Source organism: Carica papaya, chromosome 2 (genome assembly GCF_054855325.1).
Source record: "Carica papaya isolate Zhongbai chromosome 2, ASM5485532v1, whole genome shotgun sequence".
Lineage (NCBI taxonomy): Eukaryota > Viridiplantae > Streptophyta > Magnoliopsida > Brassicales > Caricaceae > Carica > Carica papaya.
In genome coordinates, this window is record NC_142310.1 from 27,508,731 (window position 1) to 27,532,135 (window position 23,405).

General features: G+C 35.1%; 2 protein-coding genes and 1 pseudogene across 5 annotated transcripts; 2 read left to right on the forward strand and 1 right to left on the reverse strand.

Annotated features, from left to right (window-relative positions):
• Positions 1-4,200: 4,200 nt before the first annotated feature.
• On the forward strand, positions 4,201-10,383 carry LOC110809982 (lysine ketoglutarate reductase trans-splicing-like protein, putative (DUF707)). Of its 4 annotated transcripts, none has more exons than XM_022035980.2 (16): positions 4,201-4,219; positions 4,918-4,976; positions 6,230-6,349; positions 6,442-6,501; positions 6,594-6,695; positions 6,852-6,935; positions 7,023-7,141; positions 7,243-7,344; positions 8,081-8,197; positions 8,583-8,648; positions 8,800-8,866; positions 9,307-9,360; positions 9,436-9,525; positions 9,657-9,707; positions 9,800-9,838; positions 9,970-10,383. In XM_022035980.2, the coding sequence occupies exons 2-16, from the start codon at positions 4,938-4,940 to the stop codon at positions 10,087-10,089; spliced, it is 1,230 nt and encodes a 409-aa protein (XP_021891672.1). In that variant the 5' UTR covers positions 4,201-4,219; positions 4,918-4,937; the 3' UTR covers positions 10,090-10,383. The 4 variants fall into 4 exon arrangements, with proteins under 4 accessions (XP_021891672.1, XP_021891669.1, XP_021891671.1 ...); XM_022035977.2 differs by lacking the exon at positions 4,201-4,219 and adding an exon at positions 4,283-4,441; XM_022035979.2 differs by lacking the exon at positions 4,201-4,219 and adding an exon at positions 4,579-4,687.
• Positions 10,384-12,047: 1,664 nt separating this feature from the next.
• Positions 12,048-14,915, forward strand: GRP23 (glutamine-rich protein 23). Its single transcript, XM_022035939.2, has one exon. It carries the CDS (start codon positions 12,137-12,139, stop codon positions 14,645-14,647), a length of 2,511 nt encoding a protein of 836 aa, XP_021891631.1. The 5' UTR covers positions 12,048-12,136; the 3' UTR covers positions 14,648-14,915.
• Positions 14,916-21,502: 6,587 nt separating this feature from the next.
• Positions 21,503-23,213, reverse strand: LOC110809950 (putative pentatricopeptide repeat-containing protein At3g23330 pseudogene; annotated as a pseudogene).
• Positions 23,214-23,405: the final 192 nt, after the last annotated feature.

The following is a 23,405-nucleotide window of genomic DNA, read 5'->3' on the forward strand; positions in this document are numbered from 1 at the left end:
CCTTCCTGCCTTCATCCAACAATGTCTCATGAGAATATCGGCCCAACTCTAGAAACTTGCGAGCATATTCTGACACAGTCATGTTCCCCTAGACCAACTGTACAAACTCCATCTCCTTCAGATGTCGGAGATGCTCTAGAAAGTATTCTGCACGAAAAACTGTCAAGAACTGTTCCCAAGTAACTGGAACAGGCAAGGTGGTCTGTTTGAGTTCCCACCAGTGGTCTGCTTCTCCCACTAGCATGTAGGTAGTAAGGGTGACTTTCTGTTCGGGAGTCACTCCCAGAGTCTTGAAGGTCTTCTTTGTCTCTACTAACTAGTACTCGACATCTTTAAAAGAGGATCCCCTTATAAAAATAGATAGGTTTAATCTCTTATACCTCTTTATGTAGACTGGATCCATCATGAGAAGAGTTGGGTCCCGTGGAAGAGGGACTGGGCCATGCTGAGGATGGACTGGGTGGCCCTGCGGTGGTACTTGCTGATACGGTGGGGGCATCATATTGTACTGTGGTGGTACCGGGTGGTATTGTGGCTGGGGCACCAAATCATACTATGGTGGTGTCGGGTGGTACTATGGAGGAGCATGGTCGTACCGGGGTGGCTAGGGATTTTTTCGTTACAGGGGTGGCTCAACCTGTGGTAGTGAAGGAGGGTCAGGTAGCTCCCTCCTTTTCTCCCGGCCTTGCTGGGTAGCAATGAGTCTCTCCAGCATCTCAAATATTCAGTCAACATCTTCTCTAAGCAAGCCATCCCAGGCTGCTCGGTTTAGTGGGGGTCTTCCTTTCCTCATATATCTGTACCTGCATTTCTCAAAGAACGGTTGAGTGATAATCCATTGTTTTAGTGTTCCCTAAGAAATTTATGTAAGGAATGGCTCCGAGGAATACGACTCTGATACCAACTGTAACGACCCGAGAAATATCCAAAGAAAATAAAAAGTAATTAAAGTGCGGAAGCGTAATAAATGTTCAAGGTTTACATTCCTTACACAAATAACTTAAAGTACAACATTACGGAATTCACTCTTTTGAAAGAACATAAGAATAAGGAAATGAACGAAAAATAAAGAAATCTAACATCTACTCGCAATCATCTTGCGGATCGGGCTTTGGAACCTAGTCCTCTTAATCTGAAATTGTTAAATAAGGGATGAACTACACTAGTCCAGTAAGGATATCACACTATACTACTGACACAGAAATAAAAGTTGGTATAAAATCAAAACACTAATAGAGCACTTAATTTAAATAAATTCGTTTATCATTAATAAAATTATTTACCTTTCACTTACTGTAGTGGGATTCATAAAAATAACATATGCAGACAATTAATATCATACAGATCATATTTTCATGTAAAATTTGCAACATAGCAAATATCACAAGTCTATATACATCGTCAATAAACCAAACAATAACTGTCATTTTTTTCACCAACCTACTAGTATCCATGGGGTTTCATAGGGATGTTCCTGCTACATGCGAACCCTTTCTTTTAACAATCTCAATTACGGGCTGTCCCCATACTCCGTTCGGTATGAGCGCCAAATTATTAAACCTCAATACTACGTCCAGTATGAGGGTAAAGCAGGCCGTCTTCATACTCCGTTCGGTATGAACACCAAATTATCATATCTCCATACCCCGTTCGGTATGAGACAACGTTCACGGTAGAGTTCCTTATGCGTATCCAGGCCGTCCGTGCGCGCGGGAACGGATCTGGGCCGGATCGCCCACGTGGCACTGCGTCAGCACCCGTTGCCACGTGGTGAGTCATGGTTCGTCGGGGCTGCTGACCGGGCATCCTACGTGGTAATTTTTTTTAAATTATGTTTTGATTCTTAGTTTTCGATTTTTCTTTCAAAAATACCCCCAAAATCTAAATTTTTATCCATTTTCCCCTAAAATTACTTTCAATTTCATCATCCATCAATTTTACTTCCTTTTTTACTCTAAATTAAATTTAAAATTTGAAAAATTAAGAAATTATATTTATAAATAATTCTTAAATTACATTAAAATCAAATTTAGGGTATTACAAATTATTAAAAAAAAAAAGTGTAATATATTATTATATATTAAAGTATATTATAAAAATAGCAGTGCTTCAATAATTAATATGATTACTTGTGATGATAAAAAGGTAATGTAATTTTTACTCTCAGAGTTTCTCCTTCTAAAAAATCCTTGGTGAGCTGCAAACAAAATTGCATAATTCTAATGATTAAGAATTATTTCTACACTTACAAGATTGCATTTCGTTAATGCCTATAATTAATATATATATATATATATATGTTATTCCTAAAGAGAAAAAATAATAAAAATTGGAGTGAGCATTAAAATTGAATAATAATGAGAAATATTATGTCAGTATATATTAATTATACAAAATAATTTATCCACAAATTAAATAATTGGTTTTCAAGTGAGATAAGCTAAAATCTGAGTGTGACTTCATTTATATATCCATTAGAATGTCATAATTTGTTTGTTACTAATTTTATAGTAAAAAAATATAATGTTAACATATGGATCAAGTGTGTAAAAATTAACATTTCATATAATTTGTTGAAAATTCGAAGGATTAATTACTATAATTTAAGATACTTAAAAAGTATTTTGTCTTACTAAAGAAGATATAATTTAAAATGCAAAGTTCTAATTTAAAGACATTGTTTAAAGCTCGAGTTGGATATTAACGAGGGATGATAATTCAATGCCACCGTTATGGCCATGGAAATTACAACGACTCCTTTTATTTTTTTTTTTAAAAAAAAGAAATTACTAAAAATATTTTATTTATAGGACAAAACAAGTCTAACAAAAACATTTAATTTTTAATTTAAATACATGCTCTATTTGAAAATGATTTTTCAAACTATTTATACTCCTGCATATATACTTTCTGTTAAAATATCATGTTTGAAGTTGCTTAACTCCTCCCAAAAAGCCTTTCAATCTTATGATTCATAAGTACTTATAGAATTCTGATATGCTTTTTATTTTGAAAATTAATAAAAATCGAATTCAAGATCTAACAAATAATTAAACGGTTGATAATTTTTACTTAAAAATATAAATATAAATATAAATGGTCAATGCCTCTAAAACTTCTAAATTACAATGATTAAGGAGCTGATTTAGAGCATTACTTCCTAATTAATTCTTAAAATTAATGTCCCTAATTCAATGCATTCCACGTGCGTATCTCCAAAAGTGGATTGCACGATGGTATTAATATAACATGTACTTTCAAATAGTTACGTTACTTCAATTACAATTTACATAGCGTCTCATGTTGCACGTGTCTTTTTTATTCATATATATATATATATGTGTATGCATACATTCATATGTATATAATGATTTTACTTCATTTATTTTACAGCCATATTATTTTGCACGATGGCATTAATGTAATGCATACTTTCAAAGAATTACGTTACTTGAAATGCAAGTTACATCCCATTTACTTTTTTTAATATTTTATATTTTATATACATGTCTTCTTTATTCTTATGTATGTATGTATACATTCGTATGTAGAATGATTTTATTTCATTTATTTTATACTAGGTAACCAAATTATTTAGCAATATAGTTGGTTTATTTGTTTTGATTAATAAATGATTTAATGTTTCCAACAATAACATTATTATAAATAATTAAAAACAGAAAAAAAACCAAGTATTATAATAAAAAGCTTAAAAAAATTCTCCATATTTATATTGAAAATATTTTTATTTTTTTTTAAAAAAAAGTGGTTGTCTTCCTATTGATTAATAAACTTTTTAAGTATTCCTTAAAAATATATTTCATAAGAAAATAAAAAAATTAGAGTCAAAGTATGAATTAATAAAAGCATATGTAATAACATAATGATACATATGTAATCATTATAACTAATTTTAATGAAACAAAAATATTAATATTTGATTAATTAATACTAAATAGTTATGATAACTTATTATAATTTCTTTTAATTAATAAATTATCACAAAAGAGTAATTTTTTTTTTTTATATGTTTTATCGTACTTTAAAACTATAATGAAAAAGAAATCATATTTAATTTCAATTAAAATGAAGTAATGAGGGAGTGGTGGAGGACAGGTGGCGAGAGTAGAGAGCGAGTAGGGATGGTTATTGTACAGCCTCCGCCTCCAGCGGGTTCTGAATCCCTACATTCTCCCCCCACTAGCCGCTGCAAAATCGTGTAATGCGCCTCCTTTCTCTTCTCTCTCTTTATAAATTTTATACAGCTACTCTCTCTCTCTCTCTCTTAACCCTTATACATATATATATATGTGTATATATTTAATGACGTCTCTCTCTCTCTCTTACGAATATACATATACATGATGTATATAATATAATATGCTTATAATATCGCTTGTTCGGTTGGCAACCAGAACAGAACAGAGTAGAGTAGAGACAAGTAAGAAAAGCAGAATCTGAAAGTTGTTTAGTTACAGTAATGATAAAGCTTTCTTCTTACCCATATATTAATTTCCTTCGTCTTCTTCCTTTTTCATTTTTTATTTCTTCTCAATTTAGACTCTGTTTCCTTGTTTTTTTTTTTTTTTTTTGGTTTGACTGGCTATTGCTTCCTATAAATCATTTCTACGACGCCGTTTTTTCACTTTTCATCTCCCGGATTGACTGAGAAGAAAGATCTCTTTTGGTATTATTGCTTTTCTATTTTGTTATAATCTTCATTTATTTCCGATTTTACTTTCTATCACTCACCAACTCATTTCCTTTTAAAAAGAAAACCTCTTTATTTATTTATTTTTTCTTTGGCTTTTTGCTTGCCTTCATTTTTCTCTCTCTTGTTCTTATTCTTTCCTTTATACACAAACTTTTGATTGTTGCAAATTCAAAAAGCGCTTTCTTTTCTTTCTGCCTTTTCAGTTTCTGTTGTTAAGTTTCGGATGACTTTCTTCTCCGCCAAAATGAAGCCTTTCAACTGTGTAAGCTCTCTCTCTTTCTCCCTCTGTATGTCTATTTGCTTCTGCAGTTTTTGAAATGTTTAACTGAATGATTATATGGGCAGCTTTTTTAATTTTTTTTTATTACGGAGGTTGATTTTTCCTCTATGGAAAATGAACTTGATTATAGCGTTTTTCTCAACATGTTGGTAAAGGAAGTGAAGGGTATGATGAATAATGATTGTTTTAGTGTCATGCTTCTGAAAAAATCTCTTAGACAGCTTTGACTGTTGTCTTATGATTATAACTTCCTTCCTTTTTCCTTTTTCCTTCGGCCATCTGTTTCGTTTCTGAGAAAACAGAGGTGATGGAACGAAAACGAGAGTCTGGGTTTTACAATTTACCATTGCTTCATTTCTTCGTTTTTGGGTTCTAATTTTCACTTGGTAACTAAAAACCATCAGGCGAACCCAGAGCCAAATTTCTGATTAGGGTGATGAAGTATTCATCTAGATAGAATTGGTTGGTTTTGTTATCGCCCTTTGTTTGGTTGCCGGGAAATAGTGGAAGTTCGAAATTTGAATTTCTCTGTCGGAAATTAGGAACTCTACTGATCAGATTCCTTATCCCCTATCATCCACCAGTTTCCAGTAATTGGTTTGTGCTTAATTTAGCACAAACGTTCATTTTCATGGGTCTCAAGCAATGGATTATTGACAAGACGAGACTTTTTGCGATTGACTTTTACCACGACCATGTGGCGGCCAATCTCATGTTTCTGCAGAAGGGTTCTCGAGTATGTTGGTTATTAGTATACTAAACACTAACAACTTTTCTAGTTTGAGAAAATTTATTATAATCTTCTTTGTAGTGTTTGTGCCTTCCCCCAGTCTGGTCTGATTTATGTTACTAATGCTTTTGTAGCTTATATGGAACCAATTATACATTCCCCATTACCAAAATTTTCAATTTGTAAGGTGAAAAATTTTGGACTAGGTTCATAATGGAAACATGGGTTATAGTGTCTATCAGTAGTATGGAATATGAATTGCTCTGGTTTATTTTTGTATCTGTGAGCAGCCAGCAGCCTGTTTATCTTATTATGATTGAAGATAAGTTGCATACTTAAATTCATGGGTATTTAATGGAATAATGGATTCTGGTTGTGATGATTTTCAATCAAATTCATGTTTTTTACTGAATGCAGTGCCAGTTTTGGTTTTTGCTTGTTTTATATTTTCTACTTGTATATTTGCTATTTCTCATGCTAGGTTGTATTTTCATTTTCTTGTCAGGCTTCTGTATTATCAGATCCAAAGAGCAAATCATGCCTGTTTAGTCTTGTGGTTGCGGCTTCTTTGATTTGTGGTGCTTACTTCATTGGTAGTGCATATGTGGAAAAGGAATTTAAAGAAGTAAGTTTATTTCAATGCATTTTATTTTTTAAATCATTGTGCAATAACTATAACATTATAGTGAAGGTCTATTCCATAAATCATGCATGCAGAAATTACTAAGATGGGACGTAATTGATGCAATGCAGAAATCAAAATCCAATACATGCAAGGTTGGTTTCCTCTGCAAAGAGAAGCACCTTTATATATTGATACATGAGGCTATTTGTCAAGATTTTATTTTCACCTTTCCCTCTCCATTTAGAATCAATGCAGGCCCCCTGGGAGTGAGCCATTACCACAAGGAATTGTAGCCAAAACATCCAACTTTGAAATGAGGCCGTTGTGGGGTTACAACATGGAAAATGTACTGTATGAATTGACCCAGTTATTATTATTATTTTTATTATTGTTATCTGGAATTAGGAAAAGGTTTCAGAGTGCATAGACTAAAAAAGAAGAAACACTTGCCTGCCTTATATTGTTATCTTTCTTGTTTTTCATTCTTATATTGGAATTTCAGGGAAATCCAAACCCTTCAAAGAGCTTGTTAACAATTGCTGTTGGAATTAGGCAAAAAGATATTGTGGACCAAATTATTAAAAAGGTAGTGATAACTTGTGATGTCCTTTCTCTTTCAAGAGAAATGTCATATTTGTTGCTAACATTGATCATTATGCAATTTATGGTACAGTTTCCTTCAAGTGATTTTGCTGTCATGCTTTTTCATTATGATGGTTTATCGGATAAGTGGAAGGATGTAGAATGGTATAATCGCGTCATACATGTTTCTGCAGTGAATCAAACCAAATGGTAAGTTTACTTTCCAAGTTCCTGTTTGCCTTATTTTGAAGACGTAAGGTAGAAAGTTATAAAAGCATGGGACATATAGCTATCTTTATATGATGTTATAGGTGGTTCGCCAAGCGATTATTGCATCCTGACATAGTTGCTGAATATGATTATGTATTCCTCTGGGATGAGGACCTTGGAGTTGAGAATTTTAATCCAAAACGGTAAGTATGATGTGCCCCTTTCTCATAAAAACCTAACTTCGAGTTTTCCTGAAAAAAGTCAACCAACTATTTAGATCTTGATGTTTTGATATTTCAGAATGTGATTGCTTAGATAGAGACACACATGATTGATGCAAAATTAAGTAAATTTCTAGCATAAAAGAACATGTGCAGTAATAGCACATGTGGAGTCTCTAATTGCTGCTAAGGTTATAACGTTATTATCTTTGGCAAACAAACCTGGTCTGTTCAAACATAATTGGTATACTAGAATAGCAATTCCTTGACTATAAAATTGTCAGGCCCTCTGACCATTTGATACATGTTGCTTAGAGATGACTACTGATTTCCTTTATGTAATCACATATAACTTAATATCATATTTGAAACTCATAATTCGGAGTTTCTCTGGTACAACTTTTAGCAGTGGGGTTTCTTGGTCAAATATATGATGCTACTCTCTTTTTCAGAGCAATCTCCTTTCCAGGGCTTGTCCAAATTGATTTTTTTTTTCAAAGATTTGGAATAAGGGTCTATTTTATTTTTTTCTAAGATCCTCATTGGGTAAATTCATTCTTTTTCACCTTTCAGATCGGTAAAGACTATATATCAATCAACAAATGATGCTGCTATTTGAATGTCTAGTCTTCTTGTTCTTTTTTCTCATTTTGCTGTTTTATTCCCATGTTAAGAATTGGAGAGTTTGTATCTAAAAAATTGTTAAAATGTTTTTTAGATATCTTTCCATTGTGAAGGATGAAGGACTTGAGATATCACAACCAGCTCTTGATCGTGCTAAGTCAGAGGTTCATCACCAAATTACTGCACGCCAAAGTAGATCAAGAGTACACAGGTTAGGTCATGCCTTAAATTTTCAATGGAAAAATGAATGTCTGCATTTTGTATAGAGTTCCAATTTCAACGATGCAAGATGAACAGAGAAGAATAACATTCTTTCGTTGCTGCTGCAGCATATTTGGTTAGACAATTGAGTTCTAGTTAATGCTCAAACTTTTAGAGCCAAAACAGTCACATATTAAGATTTAAAGCTCCTAGCCTATGAGCCCTCCCTATGGGATTAAGAGCATATACTCTTTGTTTTTTATGCATGTTTTTCAGATGGTCTCGGTCATTCTCTGGTTTTATATTTTTCTTGATGATAGTTTATTTATTCTACATTTTGATATTTACACAAGCAACATGATTCCAATGCTTTCGCTCACTATATTTTTCAACAGAAGGATATATAAGTTGAAAGGAAGTGGAAGGTGTGATGAGCATAGCACCGCTCCTCCATGCATAGGGTAAAACTTTACCAGTTCTATAATTCATTTACGTGTCTATTTTTAATTTTTCCTCATTGGGCAATTCTTTTTCTTTAAAAGGAGAAGAGAAGAGACCTTCTCATAGGGTCGAGATTTTACTGTTCTCATGCTTGTGAAATTTGTTAAACAGTTGGGTGGAAATGATGGCTCCTGTATTCTCCAAAGCAGCGTGGCGATGTGCTTGGTATATGATTCAGGTATCGTATATTTGTTGAAGTAGGTCAAAACAGTGAATGCATATTATTTGTTATCCTTTGTTGTGCTTTGTGTAAGATGTGAAATCAATAAATGAATACAATCATACAATTATGAAATGATCTTTTGCAAAGATATGAATGTCATCTTATTTCTCAAATTATTTTTCATGTTAGATTATAAGATTTAAATCTCTTGAACTAAATTCCAATTAGTAGTAGTTCAAAACTTTGTGGTATCTCCCAAGATATTTAGCGATTTAGATTACAGTTTTTAAAGCTTTCAACTATATTACAAGCACTTGGAAGTTTAATGTTCTGCTACATGGTTAGGCCACAGCCTGCTTGCTCTGGGAAGATTGTGAAGTCCTGGTTTTATAATGCTACAAATATGTTCTTTTTTGCGTCACTTTATATTTGCTAAGTATCTTTTTCTGATACAGAATGACTTGATCCATGCATGGGGCCTGGATATGCGGCTGGGTTATTGCGCTCAAGTAACATTCCACAATTTAAATTCCTTTTACTCTAATTCTAGAGGACATTCTAAAGACATCTTGATGGCCTTTCAGGGGGATCGAATGAAAAATGTGGGTGTAGTAGATGCAGAGTACATAGTTCATTTTGGTCTTCCAACACTTGGTGGAAGTGCTGAACACGAGGCAAGTGTTTCCATGTTGAAATTAGATGGAAAATTTATTTAGGCGATTTGTTTTAAATCTCTCATAGATGAAGCTGGATGTTTCTGGGTTTTGGCATACTCCTAAATCTATTGCTACTCTTGTTAATGCAGGCAAATGTTAAAACAAATATTTCCCAAACAGGGAATTTATCAGAAGCACCGGTGAGTACTCTTCCATGATTTTGCTGTGTAGGTTTCGTTAAACTTCAAATGATTGTTAATTAAGCACAAGGATTTTCTCTTTGAAATTGCAGGCACCGTCAGAGTCCCATAAAGTTGATAATAGACCTGAAGTGAGTTTGAATTGCTCATCTTTCCAATTTCTTTGTCTTGTTATGCATCCGAGCACATCGCAATAACCATTTTCTGAGTTCATTTGATTCTCAACCATTCTATATAGAACTTAGAAGTAATACACATGCAGGTGAGGAGACAGTCCTTTATTGAAATGCAGATATTTAACAAAAGATGGAAAGATGCTACCGAGAAAGACAAATGTTGGGTTGATCCATATCAAAGATCCATTAATGAAAGCAGTCACTGATTTTATTTACCGGCCATAATTATATACATGCAGCTGTAGATATCTTATACAGGGGGCTGAATCTTTTGCTTGTTTCAAAAGATTGTAGCATAGCTGATATGAGTACCTTATGTTTTGGAAAAAGTGTTGAATGTCTGGGGGCTAGCCTTTAAATGACAATTTCATTCACTGTAATTCTATAGCCCTTGTAAATGAGATTTTGAGAGTTGGTTTAGTTGTATGATTCATTGAAACAATGTAAATATATATTTTCCATTTTTGACAATGTTATTTTGTTGTTGGTTGGTGTTTGTATGTTGGTTTTGGCTGTTGGACTATGTTAGAGTTAGATATTATGAACTGCAAGTGTTTTTGTTTTTGGTAAATTATTAGTTTTAATTTCTTAAATATGTCCCATCTTACAATTATATTGAATTTTTTTTTTCTTTTCATTATAATTTGATTTTTATACCTATAAAATCATTTTTAGTTAAGAATATTTTTATATAACTGAAAATTTTAATAAAAAATTACATAAAGAAGTCAATATTTTTAATAGATTTTAAAATTTCTAACAACTAAGTATTAATTTCAATAAGCTGAATAGAAGTAAATAATTTATCTATTTAAAAAGTTCATATGTACATAATAGTTACATTAGTAATTTAATTCCCACTTGTTGTGGTAATTAAATTATGTTAAATTAAATTTTAGTTAATTTATTATATTTTAAGTAATTAAATATTTTATTACAGTTAAACTTTTTTTTTACTAAAAAAAGATAAATTATACTCTGTTCATTAAATTTTGTTATATTAAAAATTTTAGTATTTGTAAAAATTTATTAAAAATATGCATTTACGAAGAGTTGTCGTGCAATCTATAAAAATGATGATATTTTGTATACTTTATATTCTAGCGATATAATATAAATATGTGAATAAATGTTTAAATAATTTTTTTCTCTGATAAAAAAACATATCATATTAATTTTTTAATTCATTAAAATTACTTAAATTAAGAGAACAAATTGTTCTAAAGTTTTTTTTTTTTTTTTTTTAACTTATAAATATATTAAATTTGTTGAGATTACTAAGTTGATCACAATAATTTCATCAACACACTAATTAATTAAATTTTTTATTAAATAAAATATTATAGGTCAATAACTATGATTTTAAAATTTATATATAAAATGACTATGTAAATTTTTTTTAAATTATATTCATGGAACAAAAGATATAATTGAAGTAAAAATTCTATAAGATTTTTTCGTTAGTCTTTACACGATATTCACTGAGACAAGTCTTTTATAAAGTATTATTTTATTTTAAATTTCTTGAATTTTAACCTATACAATACCAAAATTGTAGCTCTATCTATAAAAAAAAAATATCAAAAACTTACTTGCATCTACTCTCCTTCATATAACATATTTACCATATGAACGATATACATTTGATAGAATACAAAAAGGAGGTACAAAACACTAAGAATATATTCATATGCATATTATTATAAGAAAAGCATAATGGTAAATAAGTTACCTATGTATACAAACTAATTTATTAATATAGATAATTAAATAATTGTTGTAATAAATAGATTAATAAATAAAATCATACAATTAGAAACTATTGAAACAAATATGTTTACAATTTTGTAAAGAAGTAATTACATGAATATGTAAAACTTTATATATTAATTGTTAGAATAAAAATTATAATTAATTGGTATTTTATCTTATAAATAAATTTTAATTTCTGACCGACCAATCCCTAAATAGTAAATACCACTTTTTATCGTCATTTTCTTTATTAAATATATAAATATATATATATGTATGTAAATATATGTTCATTAACTGCGCTTTTATTTTTCAGAACTGTTTTAGCGATCCACGTATTTTCTGGATTCAGTCTTTTTTTATTTTTATTTTTTAATAATTTTTTTTTTTCAAATACAGAACGTTAAAATTGAAACTACCGAGACTAACCCCATCAATCGTCTTCCCCAGTCCAAACTAGGGTTTAAGCGAATCTCTGTTTCTCCTAGGAAACTCATCACCATGTCCCTTTACCGTCTCCTCCTCCGCGCTCGCCGTCCATCTCTTTCCTCTCAATCCCTTCCACTTTCCCTCCACCACTTCCACAATCTCTCACTTTCCCAAGATGCTCCACTACCAAACCCTACGCCTCACTCTCCTGATCAGAATCCGAACTCCGATCCTAACCCAAATCCCAACCCCAACCCTAGTTTTTCCCCGCTCATTTCTTCACTTCCACACCGCACCATGGCCTTCTCTTCCGCCGAAGAGGCTGCCGCCGAGCGTCGCCGCCGGAAACGGCGCCTCCGCATCGAACCGCCACTTCATGCTCTCCGCCGTGATCCCTCGTCTCCTCCTCCGCCTCGGGATCCCAACGCTCCTCGCTTGCCGGACTCCACCTCCGCTCTCGTAGGCCCTCGGCTCAACCTCCACAATAGAGTCCAGTCGCTTATCAGAGCCTCCGATCTTGACGCCGCTTCCCGCCTTGCCCGGCACTCTGTATTCTCGAGCACTCGTCCCACCGTCTTCACCTGCAACGCAATAATTGCTGCCATGTACCGTGCCAAGCGCTACAACGACGCTATCGCTCTTTTTCACTTCTTCTTCAATCAGTCCAATATAGTTCCTAATGTTGTCTCCTACAATCAGATTATCAACGCGCACTGTGACGATGGAAGAGTTGATGAGGCTCTCAATGTTTACCGACACATTCTGGCCAATGCTCCCTTTAGCCCGTCTCCTGTTACCTACAGGCACTTGACCAAAGGGTTGATCGATGCTGGAAGAATCGGGGAGGCCATGGACTTGTTGAGGGAGATGTTGAACAAGGGGCACGGAGCTGATTCCTTGGTCTACAACAATTTGATTAGTGGGTTTTTAAATTTGGGAAATTTGGAGAAGGCTAATGAGCTGTTCGATGAGTTGAAGGAGAGGTGTCTTGTGTACGATGGTGTTGTGAACGCAACGTTTATGGAGTGGTGGTTCAACCAGGGAAAGGACAAGGAGGCCATGGAGTCGTATAAGTCCTTGTTAGAAAAGAAGTTCAGAATGCACCCTACTACTTGTAATGCCCTTTTGCAGGTTTTGCTCAAGCACGGTAAGAAAACAGAGGCTTGGGCTTTGTTTGGTGAGATGCTGGATAATCACACTCCGCCAAATACTCAAGCTGTGAATTCGGATACCTTCAATATAATGGTAAATGAGTGTTTCAAGCTTGAGAAATTCTCTGAGGCAATTGATACATTCAAGAAGGTTGGGACGAAGCCAGGTTCAAAACCTTTTGCCATGGATGTTGCAGGCTATAATAATATCATCACGAGATTTTGTGAGCACGGAATGTTATCTGAAGCAGAGACGTTCTTTCAAGAATTGACATCAAAGTCATTGTCTCCTGATGTCCCAACTTACAGGACGATGATTGATGCCTATCTGAAGGCAGAGAGAATTGAGGATGCTTTGCAGTTACTGAATAAGATGGTAGATGCTAATCTGAGGGTGGTAGCAAGCTTTGGGACAAGTGTTTTTAGCAAGTTGATTAACAATGGCAAGGCTGAGGAGTCTGCGCAGGTTTTGACTAAAATGGGAGAGAAAGATCCTAAGCCCGACGCAGCCATTTATGATGTTGTGGTCAGGGGGCTGTGTGATGGAGGTGCACTTGAGACAGCAAAGGATATGGTGGATCAGATGATGAGGTATGCTGTTGGTATTACACCAGGGCTTCGGGATTTTGTATGTGAGGCTTTTGAGAAAGCAGGGCGAGATGAAGAGATTGAAAGAATCTTAAATGCAAATAGGTTCGGTTATGTTGCTGGGGGAGCGAGATCACCTCCAATGGGACCGCCAAGAATGGCAAGGGGACCTTCATCAGGACACTCACAAATGCCATGGCACCGGCAGGCACAACGATCACCTCATACGACAAGTCGGGCCGAGCAGCCACCTCCCATGGGAGGCCAGCAGCAGCCTTTAGGTTCCTATCAAACAGCAGACCAGCAGCCTGTAGGTTCTTCTCAAATGGCAGGGCAGTGGCAGCCTGTAGGTTCCAATCAAACAAATGTGCAGCAGCCATTAGGTTCCTATCAGTCTGCAGGGCAGCAGCCTATTGGCTCTTATCATCAGCAGTCATCTTGGTCTCATCAAATGCCAGGCCCGCAGTCAACTTGGTCTCATCAAATGCCAGGGCGGCAGCCAACTTGGTCTCACCAAACGGCAGGACATCAACCATCATGGTCTCACCAAATGGCAGGACAGCAACCATCTTGGTCTCATCAAACGGCAGGGCAGCAACCATCTTGGTCTCATACGGGGCAGCAGCCATCATGGTACAATCAAACAGCAGGGCAGCATAATTCAGGAACTCCACAGACATGGAGTCAGCAGGATTCATCAGGAGCACAACAAATGACACCACAGACACACACATGGCCTTCTCAGATGGAAGGGCAACTGCAATCAGGGCCTTCTAAAATGGAAGACCAGCAAACATCAGGATCTGATCAGTGGAAGGAGAACTGGCAACAGGTTGCAGCTTGATTCTTGCGCAGACGGATATAGATAAAATGGCCAGCTCTATAATGCTTTCATTTCTGAGTTGGGCAAAAAAACCTCTTTACATCATTATTTATCCCATTTATGAGTTGGCCAGTTTTGCTTGAAGCATAATAATGAGTTGGTTTTGGCCAGGAGGCTCAGTGTATATGTTATGCATCTATTCAATGTTATATTGTTATGGAAAATGAATTAACCATTTTTGTAGTTCGGACTGCATACCAAGCAACAATGGAGTTTTCCTTTTATATGAGTGATGGGTGAGAATTCTCAATTATGATGGTGCAACTCTTTATGGCATATTTTGGCTGTGTTGGTGCAAATCATAAGGTGATTTATTAAGCTGTCAAACAAATATAAATTTTTTAAGGATTCCTTTGTCTTGGTTATAAATTGACACTTGCTTTGATCAACCGTTTGAATAATAAAATACATTTTACATTCTCCAGTGGACAATTAGCTGAATTCTGCTCTGTAGTGCCCAAAATGTGAACATTGCATTTGTCTAACTCACGAAGTCTGAACCACAAAAAGGCAGCATCTATGGCTAGTCACTCCTTAAGCAGCAAATCCACATGCTGCAATAACATCACAAAAAAGGCAGTTGAACTTTTGCTGCAACATGTTGGAAGCTTCAGTTATCCCTATGGCGAACTGATGAATAGTCAGTTTACCTTGTTCTTCTGTCAATTTATTTTCAGTTGTTTAGGGTGTTCTATTTTCTTCTGTATAGTTTTCTATCTCCCATACCAGGGTGGTTTATGATTCTTTTGTGAGTATTTCTGCATTGTGATAGTTCTATAGTTTTCTGCTGGCTGATTATTTATTGGATGGTAGGAGAGTATTTTGGTTTGTCTTGTAAGTTGGACGTGGGTTAGTTTTATGATTCTATTGTAGTTAGACCTACTTATAGACTGTTTTGAGAATGAAAAGGTATCAAAGTGTTACTAAAAGTAAACTAGAATTTCTTTCTGGTTCTTGGTCCTTTAAAAATGAATTAATAGAAAACACATTGTAGTTTTACCCCTATTTCAATTTATACTGCTGTTATTTAGTTTGATTAATTTATACTGTATACTTTTATGTTGTCTAAAATATCACGTTCCCTTCATTACGGCTGCTGCTAGGATAAGTGAGGGCATTTTTACCATCTCCTTCTCCTTCTGTCACTACAAGTATAATAGGTTTGGTTTTAACATTGATGGATTTTCCCATGTGGCTAGGTTTAACCTGAGCTTTTTTTTGTAGTTAGTGTTTGGCCGGTATGCATTATATGTTTTGTTTTTTATTGTGCTGTTTGTATTAGTATTGATGGATCTTTTGTGTACTCAATATGATGGATCTTTTTAAGTGTTCTTTATTGAGATTGTTAAGTAGCAGAGATTGTTAGTTGTGCATTATTGAAATTGTTGAGCCAGTCTAGTCATTTCTTGTGCCTGGACTATGGTTTGCTGCTCGTTATCTGGATCAGATTCATCCTAACTTGTGTTGTGACTTATGGTTTCACCAACTTCATGAGGCTGCTGTAAGATTAAATGGTGCAGATCTTGTTGTGCTATTTTCTGTGCTTGCTGTCTCTCTCTCTCTCCCTCTCTCTCTCTCTCCAGAAGTTGTGTTCCTTAATGTTGTTCAAGAAATAGCTTAAATTTAAGGCTATATGGTCCAATTCCACTCCCCCTCCTATGGCTGCAAGAGGAAGTCTCTGCATGTAAAGAGAATTTAAGAGACCGCGAGAAGCTTTCTCCCCTTCCTAGAAAGAGAGAATATTTGATAACTTTTCAGCCCAAAAACAGAGTAAACAGGTAAAGAGAGGGAATTGGTTGAGAAGAAAGGGACTGGTGAATTGTGAGAGAAAGAAGAATTCCTAGGTTTGCTGTGAAGTAGAGAGAATAGTTGAGAGAGAAGTAGAGGGAATTTGAGAACATTAACTGAGACCATTGCTCCTAATCAAAATGATGTGTAAGTTGAATATTCATGATTGAATTCTAAATAGAAGGCCTTTTTTTGTCCGTCATGAATGTTCTGTACTAACACTTATAATGTGTTTATTAGAAGTCTTGTGAGAATGCACTGAAAGAGATGGTTCTATGATTAAATTCTTCAGACCTTTCATATGTTTCTGTAATCAAGTGGGCACAGTTGTTTCAACTGCTATTAGGTTTATAATCTCATGTTTATGGTGATTGGTAGTGTTAGAAATGTTTTAAAGAGTATACTTTTTTGGACATCTATGTGAGAGAGAATTACTTAGGCGCTTAGCACCCTCAGATATAAAGAACCCATGGTTTTTGATGGCGGATCAAAAGGAATCTTGCCTTTTTGCGGCAAGTGCAGAAGAGGGTGTGTTTTTTTCTGAATGCCCAGTAAGGATGAAGATGCTACTTTCCATACTCAACCTTCATATTCATCTTTACCTGTATTTGTTCTAATCTCAAGTGACAAAGGTAACAAACATGCCAATATCGACTTCAATAGACTAAATGAACTAGATCTAAAAACTTCCTCTTGCAGGCATAAGGCTATTGAAAGGAGTCAATCTAGTCAAATGACAAGCTTCGATGAGCTTGGATTTATCCAGAACAAAAGCTCTTGAGAGTATTAGGTACTAATGATCTTGATTTTCTCATTATTTTTTTAAAAAAGTATTTGTACTTACACTAAATAACCTCCAATTTTGTCTCTTGTGATTCACTATCACCAGCGTATATGTTTCATTTTAATCTTCTGTTTCTATAGCATTAAGTTGGCAATTAGTTTTTATTGATGCTAAAGCGGAAAGTGGCTTTGGGTAATAAGATAAGAGCTCTAACAAAAGAGGGGATATGAGAGCTTGTTGATCTTCCATTAGGAAATAAACCTTTGGGATTCAGGTGAGTGTTCACCATAAAATACAAAGCTGATAGAATTGTTAAGAGGTTCAAGGTTTGATAGTAACAAAGGATTATGCAAACTTATAGAGTTGACTATCAAAAATGAGATGAGAACTCTAACAAAAAGACAGGGCATGGGAACTTATTGATCTTTGATTAAGGAAAAAACTAATCTAATGTAGATAGATGTTTACTGTAAAACACAAAGTTAATGGAACTGAAAAAGTGAGGAAAATGTGTAGATTGAAGAAGATATTCAATGGATTAAAAACATGTCTCAGAGAGTATTTAGTAGATTCAGTGATTCTATGACTTTTCTTGGGTGTAATAAAAGTAATACTAATCATATCCTATTCCTTGAATGTTGAGATAGTAAGGTTATCACACTCTTACTCTTAAGTTAATAATATAGTATATGGGAGTTGATAGAAGAAATTGCAAAGCTGAAGAAAATCCCTTGCACTGAAGCTCGAGAGCAAGGACTTGGCTGAGATTTTCTGAGAAGTTGCTAGATAATTGATTTTCCTAAGCAAATATATTTTTGACCTTCTCAAAGGAAAATGTAAATTGGATAGTAGTAAACTAGTTGGTTCTCCATTGAAGCAAACCACTAAGTACAAGATGGTGCAAGTATCACAAATTAATAGACTTTCTAATCTCTCTCTCACACCTGGCCAAACCTGGTATAGCTTATGTTGTGAGTGAGTATGGTGAGCCAACACATGGCCTGATTAGCCTCGACCATGTCCTAATGCAGTTAATCACATTTTGATATTTGAAGTCTACATCAGGAAAAATAGTGTTTTTCTTTCTAAGAATAATCATCTCAAGATAGAAAGGTTAATTGACGCAAATCAGGCCACACTCTCCTGATGGTAGAAACTCTACATCGGGAATTTCACACTTTGTTGGTGGAAATTTGCTTTCCTAGAGGAGTAAAAGACAAATTGTTTTGGTAAAATCAAATACTGAAGCTAAGTATCCAGCAATTACTCAGGGAGTCTGTGAGCTGCAATGGCTTTAGAAATCTAATAGTTATCGTCTTAGGGAATTAATTTTTATATGTATTCCCTTGGTTATCAGGGAATTAATTCTGATATGTATTTTCTGATTTTGGGGAATTAAGATTAGGAGATTTATTGATTTGACTCTTTTCCTAGTTTAGCCTCTGCAGTTGTGTGTGTGTGTGTGTATGTGTATATGTGTACACATAAACACACACATGTATAAACGGCCTTAACTCTAATAACCTACAATTGGCATATTTTGTCATGTTTAGTCTCTTTCTTCAGAAATTCACTTTCTTCCTTGAAAAAAAGCTGTAAAATTTTTCTTTTCTGGTTCTCATTCCAGAATTTTTTGTTCATTTCTTTTTCATTTTCTTTTCACTTGAAATTTCTCTGGTGTTTCTATATTCTTCTTGAACCATGTCTAAAGCCACCGAAGTTAGCCACATGTTTGAACCTCAAGCAACCGAGACCCACATAGAAAACAACTACTATGCTGTTGGAGAACTACCTAATATCTAGGCAGCATTTAAGATTAATGGGATAAATTACCTGAAATGATCTCAACTAGTTTGGACACACTTGAAGACCGGAGGCAAAGTGAGTCATTTACTCGCTAGTGACCCTAAGAAGGGAGATCCAGAATATGATGCATGAGTCGAGGAAGACTCAAGGGAATATCTAAACTCTGGAATTCAGTCCAAGAAGTTACTGACACTTGCATTTCTTGAATATGGCCAAGGAGATTTGAGAGATTGTCAAAAAATGTGTTCGAATGTTCGTTACACTGGACAAGTCTATGAGATCAAAATTAAGATTGTTGCCACCAGACAAGCAAATCGGACAGTTACTGAATATTTCAATTTCTTGCGAAGTCTTTGGTAAGAGATTGATTGTTATCAATGTATCCAAATGAAGTGTAGTGAAGACGCAGCCACACTTAAGAGGTTTGTTGAAAAGGACAAAATTTATAATTATCAATCAGGCTTAATATTGTGTTTGATGTAGTACGAATTCAAGTCCTTGGCAAGCAAGGTCTGCCTTCTCTTAACAAGACAATTTCAATAAATCTGTGCTGAAAAAGGAACAAGAAGAGTTATTGTTGAGAATATTTCTATTGGGAGCTCGACGTTGGTGTCAAAAGCAATGATGAAAAAGAGTACTGTATTACGGCAATCATTCGCTGAATAGAGCAAGTAGTCAGGTCAATCAAAATCTTTTAACAGAGACAATTTGTGGTACACCTACGACAAAATGTCCTGCCACATCAAAGAGAAGTGTTGGAAGTTTCATGGCAGGTCAATCCTAAATAAGAATGAAACAGGGAGGAGCGGAAGTTCATATGGCTAGTATACAGTGAATCGAAGATAACCACTTAGAGACAACTTGAATCCAAAAAAAATGAGGCTGAGAGATTTAAGAGCTTCCTGGTGTCACTAGAGAAATAATCATCTTTGTCAGGTACTTGTAATCTAGTTTTTTAAGGTATATCATCCGCTTCTCACGCTCTTAGTGCTTCAAATAATATTACCCTTAACACATGAGTCATCGACTCTGGAGTCACAACCCGCATGACCTTCTCCTCCAGGAAATTTATCTCATACACACCCTGCCCTGGTAATAAGATCACCATAGATGATGGTTCCATCACTACTATTTTTTAGTCAAGGAGATATTTTTACTGGTGATTCACTAATACTCAATAATATCTTTCATGTCCTTCAAATTATTCACCAACCTTTTTCTATCCAGAAATACTATAGATACTACATGCAGTGTGATTTTTTATCCTTCTCATTGTTTATTTTTAAGGAACAATGTATGAAGAAGATGATTGGTCGTGCTAGGGAGAGAGAGAGAGATGACCTCTACTATCTTGAAAAACCAAGTGAACAACGTAGAATTGAGGATCACTTCCTCATCTTCATCTTACCGAATCCAATAAAGATAAGATTTGACTTCATCATCTTCATCTCAGTTACTCTTCATTTCATGCAGAATTGTTGTATAAAATTTTCAGTGATGTGTGGTAACTCACAAAGTACAAACATTCCATTTTTTCAATAACTGGTAAAGGAACATCTATTTTATTGACTCTTACTCAGTGACATTTGAGGGTCTTCTGCATGTATTCAACATTTTTGAAGTTCCCTTAGTTTTCATTTACCAATAATTGCACTCATATAACGTGAATTATATGAGTCTTATGTTTCAGAATCATTTCAACATGATTAAGTCACAATTTGGAGTAGGAGTTAAATGTTTTGGATCTAACAGTATCAAAGGTTACTTTAATCAAAACCTCTCTCCATTCTTTCACCAATGCAGCATCATTCATGAGTTATCTTATATTAACAGTCAGTCAACAAAATAGAATTAGCTGAATTAAAAGATAGCCATCTTCTGTAAGGCACCCGAGCCTTTCTTTTCCAAAAATTTATTGAGTTGTTCAATAAAAAATTTGAAGTCTTAAACCAAGATTCACCGTTATAAGTTCTAGTTTGGTTTAATTTAAGCAAACGTAGGTGTAAGAGTTTACTCAATTCTCAATCATGGTATGCCATGTTTCAAGTTTGAAGTTTCAAGGGCTGTTATGTTGGTGCTCATATTTTTACATAAAATTCAGCCTGTCCAGACCAATGGATTATTTGGGCAATTGGCATATATTTTTGCTACGCAGGTGATAAGGACAAGAACAAAGTCAAATAAAGAAAACCGTATAATTACTTGGCCTACTGATTTCCTGTGCCCATATCTCTCCATAGCTTTTGCGAACAAAGGTAAAGATGGATTAGCCTTGGGTTACTTCTCAATGAAGTTGATTTTGTAATGTAATGACTTGGCATGAGAGATTGTCTCTTTCCCAATTTTAAAGATGAGCAATTGGATGACTTGAAATTTTCCAGAGTAAGAGAGATGGCTAAGCAGAATGATGTAGTGAGTCCACGAGGTGGCTAAACATAAAGGTTCAAACTGAAATTTGCTCTAAATAGAATGTTGACAGATTTCTCCAAATAAAACTAAGTTTGAGCTGATTGAATTTACATAAAGCAATGAAGCAGCTTCATCTTTTGCAGCAGAGCATATGACACAGGCTGTCAGTTTCACATAAAGTGATCACAGGAATGCCATGCCATGCATCTTTGTATCCTAGTTTCTACATCAATTTTTCTCTTGCTCATTACACTGGCAATCCCCTAAATTCTTTCATAACCATCTATTCCCTTTGCAATTCCTTGAGTTAGACTTTTAAATGATGATCAACATGCTGGCTGTCGGTGAAGCAGGCTCACAAGAAATGAACAAATCTCCATTCAACAAATTTCATTATCCCTTCTGCAAGTTACATATACTTCTGTGTATTTAAGTATGAGGTTTGCTTTCTTCAAATTCTAGAAAACCCGGTCTCAAACTCTGCAGTTTAATGTCTAATATGAAATATTCATACATGGGCGTGTAGCATATACCTATACATCAGCAGTGCTGGGATTTATAAACCCAACAATGAGCCTCCTCATCTCATAGGTTGCATTCCAATGACTCAATTGCATATTGCCATTTAAAATCAAGAATCCAGTGAAGAGAAGCATTACAGAATGTTGTCAAAGATGCTAGTCATGTCGCAAAGATGTCAAATGGCCATCTTCCCATATACCTTCTCGGCTGCCCTCTCAGCCATCTCCACCTTCCCATGAATTCTACAAGTCCCCAACAAAGCCCTCCATAATGCATCATCAGGCTCCATCTCTATCCCCTTTATCAATTCTTCTGCTTCCTCCACCAGTCCTGCCCGCCCTAACATGTCCACCATGCACGTATAGTGCTCTATTGATGGTCTTAATCCAAATTTCCCCTCCACCATCCCAAAATACTCTCTCCCCTTCTCCACCAACCCGGCATGACTGCACGCCATCAAAACCGACGTTAGTGTCACCCCATCCACCCTTATCCCACTTTCCACCATCCTCTCAAACAAAACAAAAACTTCACTGTATTTCCCATGCATGCCATACCCAGCCATCATTGCTGACCAAGAAACCTCATTTCTAACAGGCATTTTATCGAACATCTTCTTTGCACCATCCAAGTCACCGCATTTTGCATACATGGTAATCGTTGCATTGGAATTTGCCATATCAAATGCATACCCACTACCCAGAACAGCCGCGTGGACTTGCTTGCCGAGCCTCAGGGCGGACAAACCAGCGCAAGATTTGAGCACGGCAGGCAGGGTATATCGATCAATAGGTTTCAGGGCAAGGACCATTAAGCGAAAAATGGAGAGGGATTCAGAGAATTGGTTAAGAGAAGCGTAAGATCTGATGAGGGAGTTGTAGAGGAAGGTAGGTTGATGGTTGGTGAAGGAGAAAAGCAAAGTGGCCTCGTGCATTCGGGCGGAAGCAGCATAGGAGGAGACGAGCTTAGCTCTAATGAAGCCATGAGAAGCAATGCCCTGTATTATGGTTTGTGCATGGAGTTTTCGAAGTTTCTGGAGGTCTTTTGTGGAAGATGAAGCATCAAGAAGCGCAGCATAGAGGGTTATGGCGTTGCCTTTTGCTGCCATTAGAAGGACTCTCTATCTGCATTTCTGCTGTTGTAATGAAAAGAAGATATGAAATAGTAACATAATTTTTACTCTACGTTTCACTAAAAAAGATATTTTTACAAAAAAATATTTTAAGATTAATTTTAAAATGAAGATTACTAATTTTAAAACAATGTAATTAGTTACTATTACTTCTAGAATAACAAAAGGAGGTATATAAGTGTCTTAAGGAAAGTAGCCAATTGTTAATTGATGTAACAGTGTAAATGAGAAGTACATAAATCAGAAGTTTAGAGAAGATTGAAAACAAAAACTAAAAA

What these genes read in the sequence shown, in the direction of transcription:
- GRP23 (XM_022035939.2), top strand. Translation starts at nt 12,137, where the DNA reads ATGTCCCTTTACCGTCTCCTCCTCCGCGCTCGCCGTCCATCTCTTTCC.
- LOC110809982 (XM_022035977.2), top strand. Translation starts at nt 4,381, where the DNA reads ATGCTTATAATATCGCTTGTTCGGTTGGCAACCAGAACAGAACAGAGT. An exon ending in TGGAAAAGGAATTTAAAGAA is followed by an intron (nt 6,350 to 6,441) that starts GTAAGTTTATTT and finishes TCATGCATGCAG; the next exon opens with AAATTACTAAGATGGGACGT. An exon ending in AGTAGATCAAGAGTACACAG is followed by an intron (nt 8,198 to 8,582) that starts GTTAGGTCATGC and finishes ATTTTTCAACAG; the next exon opens with AAGGATATATAAGTTGAAAG.